At 41.6% G+C, this 9,433-nt stretch overlaps 2 protein-coding genes across 2 annotated transcripts; one reads left to right on the top strand and one right to left on the bottom strand.

The window, feature by feature from the left end:
• Positions 1 to 905: 905 nt before the first annotated feature.
• GL218_05688 (Short-chain dehydrogenase TIC 32, chloroplastic) lies at positions 906 to 2,130 on the top strand (the record flags this gene model as incomplete). The annotated part of the gene is made up of 3 exons (XM_033582368.1): positions 906 to 1,542; positions 1,612 to 1,641; positions 1,724 to 2,130. The coding sequence occupies 3 exons, from the start codon at positions 906 to 908 to the stop codon at positions 2,128 to 2,130; spliced, it is 1,074 nt and encodes a 357-aa protein (XP_033434749.1).
• A 460-nt stretch (positions 2,131 to 2,590) lies between these two features.
• On the bottom strand, positions 2,591 to 3,308 carry GL218_05687 (uncharacterized protein; the record flags this gene model as incomplete). The annotated part of the gene is made up of 2 exons (XM_033582367.1): positions 2,591 to 3,061; positions 3,135 to 3,308. The coding sequence occupies 2 exons, from the start codon at positions 3,306 to 3,308 to the stop codon at positions 2,591 to 2,593; spliced, it is 645 nt and encodes a 214-aa protein (XP_033434412.1).
• Positions 3,309 to 9,433: the final 6,125 nt, after the last annotated feature.

Genomic DNA, 9,433 nt, shown 5'->3' with positions numbered 1-9,433 from the left:
GTGAGATATCTATAGATTTATATTACTTGTGATAAAGTTTGGGCAACTATCTGTGTAATTATCTGGCATGACTGTTCTTATACTTGGATTCTTTCGATACACCAGGCTTTTAACTAACCATGCTCCAAGACTTGCGAAGAAACCTCCTATCCAATACCCAATGTCACAGGGAATATTGTCTCAACATGATGTGTTAATCGATATATGATTGGGGAATACCTTGGAAGATGGCGTCGTGTGTATAATCCTTCAGATCGAGTGACACACTGGCAATAGACTACTAGCTAAAGGGCTTAAGCCACGCTTAAAGGGGGATAGATGATCTTCGTAGTCCCTAAGCAATATACCAAAGTAATCCTCACGAGCTTAGCTTACGTTAGGTAGTGTAGAGCCTCCGTAGTGGATAAGTAATGCTTATGCACCCCAGTGCCACTCCTTCGGATTTAATATGCATATAATGCTACATTATTTTATTGGCTCGATGTTGCCAAAGGTCCCATCTGTCTTCTGCATGTGCTAGGGGCTCTGCTGGAGTTAAGAAACGGATCCGGGGAGATTATGAAAACAAGGCTGCTATGGCCTCAGCCTACTCGTGTTTAGATACCTTCCTATATTCTATTATAGACCTGATATTGGTTTATGACTCTTCATGGCAGATTATGGGATAAAAATGCTACGTAAAACCGTGCTGTATCCTGTGAAAAGGACTGGGGTGTTCAAAGGATAAATAGGAGGCAAACCGCTTCTCTGGTCCTGCTTGTTTTCTACTCATCTTCATACATATAAACGAAGTCATATTTTACCTAGTTTCATAAGACTCCCTTTCTAATCCAAGTGAAGGCATAGAGCATCGTCTATATAAGAACATAACCATCGAGTTAGAACCACGAGCACCAGTTCCCACCATGGCAATGATATCACAAGTTCCATTCCAACTCACCGGCCGCTATGCCGAGCATAGCAAATGGGAAGTTCTCAACGGCCCGAGAGACTCCCGCCCAACCGGACGAAACGTGGTCGAGGATGAAGGTCTCGTCGGGGCCATGAGCGACAAGGTCATTCTCATTACGGGCGTATCTGCCGGCATGGGGCCCGAAACCGTTCGAATTCTGGCATTGACAGGCGCCACCATCTTCGCGACGGCGCGGAACCTCGACAAAGCACGGGAGGTTCTCGGCGCTTCTCTCCTCGAGACGGGGCGTGTGCATCTCCTGTTCATGGACCAGACCGACCTTGCAAGCGTCCGGAAATGCGCCGCTGAATTCCGCCAGCGAAGCGGTGGCAAGCTGAACATTCTGATCAACAATGCTGGCGTCATGAAGACACCTGAATGTCGTACGAAGGATGGCTTTGAGCTGCAGTTCGGGACGAACCATCTATCCCACTTCCTCCTCTTCTACTTGCTGAAGGATATTCTGCTCGCTAGCTCGACTTCCGAGTTCCACTCACGCGTAGTGAATGTTTCGTCGGTAGGCCATCGCTTCGGTCCCGTGCGCTTTGACAACTTGAACTTTGAGGGTGAATACGAGGGTTGGGCCGCATGTACGTTGAAATTTCTTCCCTTTATTGGGTACATAAGTGATACCGGAAGACTAACGCTTGTCCTTGTAGACGGACAATCTAAGACGGCCAATATCTACAGTAAGTATAATCCATTTCCCCAGTCTTTCTTACCCCTATTTCATTCTTAAACCCAACCAGCAGCTCACCAAACTAAACCCAGTGGCAACCCAAATCGAGCGACTCTACGGCGCGCAGGGCCTGCACGGGTATAGTCTCAACCCGGGCAGCTTCGACAACCCCAATCTGCAGAAATTCTCTCAGGAGGAGATGAAGGCCGCAAAGAACGACGACCGGATGGTGAAGTATTTCGTGAGTCTAGAGCAGGTGTGCGCAACGAGCGTCTATGCTGCCATCTCGAAAGAATTAGAGGGAAAAGGAGGGTTGTACCTCGAGGGCGCGTCGGTGGCTGGCCCCCGCCGGCGAATAGCGATACGGTTGAGTACGGGTACGGCGAGTGGGCGTTTGATCGTGAGAAAGAAGAGAAGCTGTGGGAGGTTAGTAAGGGGTTGGTTGGCGTGGAGTGATGGATATATGGTCCTTCACAACTGTATTTTTGTAAATACCTAGATAGCATGTTTCGATGTTGTATCTCGTAGTCTTGATATACTGTCTTCATATACTTTGGTTACATTTGTAGAACAACAATTCTTGTACCTTATTTGATTTGCTTTATACAAACATCAGATGAAATACAGCACACAAATTGAAAGCTCGCACAAGGGAGGCTTTTATTTCTTCTTTTGTTTCTTTCCTTTTTCTGCGACTTGACTATGTCGCTCTTGGATTTGAGTTGCGTATCATTGGATACGATCAACTGACTCTATGTTCAAAAAAAGATTGACCTTTTCCGCTCTCGCTAACAAAAACACACACAAACAAATTCATTAAATCAACATATCACAAACCGGTTCCGAAGCACTTCCAGAACCGCCCGGCTCGATGCCTTATCCCGGCAGAGCATGAAAACATGTCATAATAACCCGCCTCCCCATCAATTGGATTCGTGACCATCGTGAGCCAGCACGTGTTAAAGGGCAATATTGCCTTTATTCCTACCACCCATCACATCGTCGACCAGGCCCTTCCACATGTTCGTAAGCATGCCCTGCTCCTGCTCCGGTTTCGACTCTTCGTGGACGAACTTCAGCTCGACACCGTCGATGCCCATGCCTTCTACCTCGGTAAGGGCAGAGGGGGATACGAGCTCTGGGTTGGCAGCAACGATGCTGATTTGGGCGGGAGCAATAGGACCGTCTGTTGCCTCAGGGGTGTGGTGAGTGACGAAGTTGTCGGGGAGTAAAGGGACACGGAGGTGGGCGAATGGGTCGTTAGACGATCCCTGGAGGGCAGCTGAGCCCGGGAAGAAGATATGGTCCATCGTGGTGGCATCGGCCTGAGTAGCCTGAGGAGCACTCGAGGTGAAGCTTTGCATTAAGCGCATTGTGCGAGGTGGAGGGTGAGGACGGTTTGACGATCGTGTGTATAGGTGACGGGAATGCTGATTGGTTGTTAGTCACTTACAAGCTCTTCTCTCTTAAGCTAGCAAACAAGGTGCATAGTTCTATACTTACATCCGGATCTATATTCCTCTCCTTAAGAAGGTCTGCATATTTCCTCGATAGAGGAGCTGCATTTTTGGAGCCCGTAAGTAATGTGTTGGACTTGGGCACAGAGGCCGTAGCTGTGGTGCTGATTGAGCGGATGAGCTTTGAAGCCGGAGCTGTAAGGCGAGGACCAGCAGTCATGATGGTTGGAGCTCTAATGTGCACGGACCAGTGGTTGTCAAAGATGTTAAGTTTAGAGAAACTGGGACGAGGATTTGAATTGTGGGAAAGTTCAATGGGTTGATACAAAAGGTAGAAAAGAGAACAAAGGAGGTAAGGAAGGGGGGGAGTATGGGATGATTATGAGTAAATAGGTACGATAGAGATACGATAGAGGTACGATGAGTGGCCCTTATTGTTGAGAGGATCGGAGGTCCGGGGTAGATAGGGTGAATAGGGTGAATAGGCGGTAGGCCCGTAGGGGTGAGCTGACAAGGACCTGGTTGTCAGGTTGTCTGATGTTGTAGTGTACTATGGTTATATGGGTAAGTTTAAGAAGTGGGCTAGGTATTGTGGCCTGTGCTGCACCCATTACAGTATAGCGCCGCTCTATATAAATATAATGGTATAAAATTAGTCTTTAGCTTATTTAATTTAATCTAATAGAATATTTAAATTTTAAACTATTAGAAGATAATTTTAATATTTTTTATTATTAAAAAAGCTGTTGTTTTGGTTGAAAAAATGGTAATATTTAATGTAAGTATTTTGATGTACCTGCTTGTCCTGTCTTTGTCCGCCACAGCCACAAATACTAAGCCCACTCGTTAAACTTTGGCCTATAACCATAGTACCATACCATGTTTGGTGGATCGAATAAACCGTTATTTTACCGTTATTTTACCATTTATATATTTAAACGTTTAAAAATTAAGATTTAAGTAAACGATAAATAAAATTTTATATTTATTAAAATTATTTTTAACGTTTAAAAATGATTAAAATATTTATATATAGTTATTTATATTTTTAAACGTTTTATTTATTTTTAAACGTTATAACGTTTATAAAAAAGCTATAAAATTTACGGGAAGGTTATAGGAAAACTACGAAAGCCGGAAGTTACGGGAAGGTTAAATTAAGTACGTATATTATAAATATAAGGGTAGGTAGGTAAGTAAGTAAGTAAATAAATAAACAATTAATAAATTATAATAATTATAAATATAAAATTAGTTAAAAGATTGGTTATATATATAATTATTTAAAAAACTATTTAAAAAACTATTTAAAAAATTATGTAAAAAACTAATTAAAAAATTAACTAAGAAATTAGTTACTTATATATAATTAACTAAAATATTAAAAAGCTAAAAGATTAACTAATTAATTAATTGGTTGACTAGTTGGTTAATTGGTTAAAAAGTTGAAAATTTAAAAAAAAAAAAAGATAAATAAAAAAAAAAAAAGGGTTTTTTATATAAACCTATATATTTATATTACTTTAAATTTACTTATATAACTTTAATTTAAATTAAATTTTATTTTATATAGCTTTAATAAAAGTATAAAGTTATAATAAAAGTTTTTAAACCGATAAAAATAATAAAAATAATAAAAATAAATATAAATGTTTAAATATTTAAAAAAATATTAAATATTTAAAAAGTTAAATATTTAAAAAATTAAACGTTAAAAAAAATTTAAACATTTAAATATTATTTAATATTAAAATAATAATAAACGTTAAAAACGGCTAACGTTTTTAATCTTAAATATTAAAATAAAAATGAATAAAATAGTATAAATAGGTAAAAAAAATAAACAGTTATTAAACTATTTATTCAATCCACCAAAACCTGGTATGGTATATAGGAGGTGTACATTATGGGTTACCTATGGCATGGCTTGTTATATCTATGCACGAACGGCGGGGGACGGGATGATCGTGTTACCTATTCGACAGTCTTGATTCGTTCGAGGTGATAGTACCTATAGTACCTATAACACCTCGACTAAACGAATTAGTCGGATATAAAGAGCCAAGGGCGGCAGATGGAGCTTTGCCTTGCTTCTAACTTAGAAAGCTTGCATGGTCCTAGTGTATTGTATGTATTAACCATGCTGCTTTTGATACTAGAAGCAGTGAAGCTGATGGTCAGGCGGCCTCATTACCACTAATTCTCTTCTTAATACCTACGCTAGAAGCTACTAATATTAGACCCGCGGATCATCTGCCAAGATCTATAGTGATAAAACCTATTAATTGTTCTAATATTTAAAACGGCCAAGATATAATTCCCAGTTGACTATGTATGTACTAGTTAATTGTAAGTTGTAACATGTTTAACATCAGAATAGCGGTGGCATGATGGTGTTGTAACTGATATTCAAACTCGCCTATGAGCGTATGCTTGAACATCTTGCAAATCCTGCACATCTCTGAAAAAAAAAAAAAAAAAAAAAAAAAAAGAAAGATAAGTGTACATAATAGAAATGCCAAGGCTATGACCAGCATTTAGAAGATCTCTAATGGGGTCGTATTCTTCGTCGGAGGAACCGATGGGAGGCCAATAGGGATTCATAAAATAGGAGCTTCACTGGAGCTTTACTGGAAACTTCACTGGAAACTTCACTGACAGCTCTCCCCTTGTTCTCCCACCCGTTGAGAAGCGGAGCTTTCTTTTCAAGGAACACTACCGAACCAAATTACCCCGGATAGGTACCTAGTGATCCGTATCATCCCCGGAGACCCTATAACCCTAATAAGTTTAGCGTCATAGTCAACAAAACTCCAAGTCGAATCATTTTTTTTAGTCTCGTCTCCCATTTCAAGTAAAGTTTACATGGCTATTTTCTTGGCGTCTGTTCTAGAAGAAGCTTGCTAATATTTCCCCCTGAACAGAAAAAGGAGGTTTATCGTTATCTACAAATTCCCAAAAACGAAAACGGAATTATGACATGCTAATTAATATAAATGCGATAAGGCCAGTTTGTAAAGAGCTCTTGATGGTATCTTGACTTTAAAAAAAGAAAAAAAGAAAAGAAGATTACGGTCTTAAGTGTCGGCGATAAGGCATCTATGAGATACTCCGGCTACCGACATAAATGGTGTATATCGTCTAGATGCCAATCGGAGTCCAATTGAATTCCCCAAGGCCTTATCTAAAACATTAGTAGTTTGAGTTGGTATTTAAGTAAAGTCAATTGGTTTAGTTCAAGTCGCCAACAAAATAAACCATAATATATATAGATGGCGAGGGGACCAAAGTACGGATGAACCCTATTTTAAACCGCGTGGGTGTCCGTCTAATTTAGAAGACTGCATCAAGCGTGTCTAGATGTATACTCTAAACACACGACCAGCAGAGCTGCAGCAGAAGATGATAAAAATATACTTTAAATCCTTCGGTTGCCGTAGTACGTCAGCGCAACCACCACATCAGTCTACTAATGAACGCCATTCAAGCCATGAACAAGGGCTAGATCATTCTACGACGCCCCAAACCTTTGTACGAAATTTAATGGTCTCATTGTAAATTCCCACCTGATAAGATCAGGTTGAAGGTTTACTCACCGGTTCCCTTCCTCAAGCTTTATTAATTGATAGGGAAGCAAAACTCTTAGTTCGAGGGCTATTTAAGAGTAGAATAGACTAGTAGATGTCAGCGGATTTAAAACCCAGGTTGAACAGATATCTATTATAAGTAAAGTCCAGCAGCAGTAGTAGTAGGTAAGCCGAAATCCTATCCACAACATATATTCCGCGACCTAAAATCCGTAGTCGAGGCACTACCTAGTATCCAGTATCTGTAAGCCTCATTACGTCGACAGAGATTACGTCCGTAGGTTGCCAAAATCTTACCCGAGAGCTCCAAAGATGACGCCGTTCGGATGTAGCCTACTGGGAGCGTTTTCTGTCGCGGCATTTCTCTACGTATCTAAAACGATGTTATCTCCACTAGCATAGTTACGATATAACCAGGCAGCTCGGTGGTAACTCGAAGCGAGTCATGCAAGAGTTCTGTGATTCTTAGGATTCTTAGCCTATTCGCTATACGATTCGAGCCTTAGACTTCCCAACACATCTTATCCAACTACAGATATGAAACAACTTTTCCTTATTATACTACCATACTTAATGCATATAGACTTGGTTGGCTTCTGACCCTTGGTTCAGTTGGTTGAGTTGATAGCAACGCAATCACGCGCGAGTCTGGCAAAAGATTATGAAATATAGTATACTCACATGTATAACCAGCCCAACCTTTCTAGCAGAGTCAAAGAGATAATGCTATGCTATCTATCACTATTCCCATAGTTATCGTAACTCATAAGTTTCCACATAATGCTTCCTATCCAGAGACCCATCAAAGTATCCAAATCGGCCCTTCACCCACCTATGTATATACCTTTCCCAGAAGTCTAACCGGATATCATAACATAGCAATAAAATTTTCCTAACCCAAACTTCTACTCCTCAAGCTACTTTACTTCTTGGCGCTTAAGATTCGGATTTCTAAGCTTCTCTTTTGCCTCCTTCGTCCGATCATAAACGCCTTGCAAGTTGTTCGTCCAATTCTTATCAACTATCAGGTAAACCAGTAGACTGACGGGGATTGCGACGCAGAAGTAGACCCAGATCGTCCCGGTGAGTTCCGAAACGTTGGTCGACATGCTGAAAAAACTGGAGACGAAACTGAGAGGCGCGAATATCACGGCGAGATAGGTTAACCGACCCAATGTTTTATTTGCTCAACGGCGCGCCGGCTCTCTTCGATTGCCGCTACAGCCGTGGCGACTGCAGCGATACGCTCCGCGCGAGACAAAAGGTCTTGTATATAGTCGGCGACGATGGTAAAGTCCTTATTTAGGTCGTCAATGCAGTCTTGGTAGCCGGAGCCAGTCTGGGAGTCTGGGAAAAGCTTTGTACGTGTATCGGCAACCATGGCTCTATATATCGGAAGTCGCCGTCGCCACGTATGAAGTTTTTAAGCGACATGTTGAAGTTCATGGACTCGCGTTGGAGTTCTTGTCTGTATATCGAACCATTTAGGGCTCTCGATTTCCCATTCAATCTGACCCAGCCGCGCAGTAAGTAATAACGGCTCAAGGTCAGCCACTTACAGTATCTGAAGTTAGCAAGTCTTTTTTACTAAATAGTTTACCACATCGTAGTCTTGGGTGGTTTTATATAAGCACGAAGTTCCTGTGGCATAGGAAGTGCGTAGGAAACCCGCGATTACGGAAATTAAATTATTTTATAGGGTACACTCACCTCAGCACATATGATCTCCAGAATGCGGAAAGCCATCGCCCTTGGGTTATTTTCGATAGCATCGATATCCTGCTGAGATGTCTGTCGAATCCAGAAAATTAAGTCTTCGAAGAGATTGGGGGGGCACCTCGTAACGCGTCTGATTTTTGGGCGTTGGTGAATTCTTGAAAGGCCGATACCCTCTCCAGAGAGGAAATCCTTCTGTTATCGAAGGATCGATAAGTAGAACCCCTATACGTACTTGGGTATAAGCCAAGCATACGCAATACTCATATCAACTACAATAGGTATTATAACTCACCAACGGCTTGTTGGCCAGCTTTAGCCGGCCTAATCCATAGAGACGCCTTACTCCTAACAAGGGCAACTATGGCCGACTTCTCATCAAATTGAGATTCATGCTCGTCATCAGCATCAAGCCGTCGAAGCACATTGAACATCCCGGCCTGCTCTTGTGCTTTATTGAAGCTTTCTGGTGTTCTGAAGTACCGTGGTTGATTATAGGTTAAGCGGAAGTATGGCCGATCCCGCGAAACTATATCAAGGTCGGGAAGCTCAACCCACGGATCACGAGTATTATACCATGTGAAATCATTGATGTGTTCTCGAAAGAAGAGAGGATCGATATCAAGCTTGAAACCGAGATATTCAATGACATCTCGTGAAAGGTCTTCCACAATATATAATCGGCTAGCACCCGGCACGGCCTGCTGGTCTAGACATTGGGCTAGATTTTCAGGAGTATTGATATAATTGATAATCGGAGCTGGTTGTCCCGAAATGAAGTCAATCGTCGCAATATTAGTCCGCCTAGCCCTCTCTCTCCGAAGGCTACTCAGCTGGGCGGGCGGTAAGTTTTTGATAAGCTGCCATTTATTAGGCGATGTCGTCACTTCCATCCATCCAGGTGCGCAGGTACAGATGAGGCCAGGCTGTGGACAATGACTTGACGTGCTGGAGATATGGCAATGTAGCGCTTATATTTTTATTAGCCTTTAGTCCGTTCAGCCCGCGTATACTTGGGACTTGGTGGAGGGGGACAAACGTA

The sequence above is a fragment of the Daldinia childiae genome (genome assembly GCF_008694065.1).
Source record: "Daldinia childiae strain JS-1345 chromosome Unknown Scaffold5, whole genome shotgun sequence".
Taxonomy (NCBI): Eukaryota; Fungi; Ascomycota; class Sordariomycetes; order Xylariales; family Hypoxylaceae; genus Daldinia; species Daldinia childiae.
This window is presented reverse-complemented; position numbering and strand designations above follow the sequence as displayed.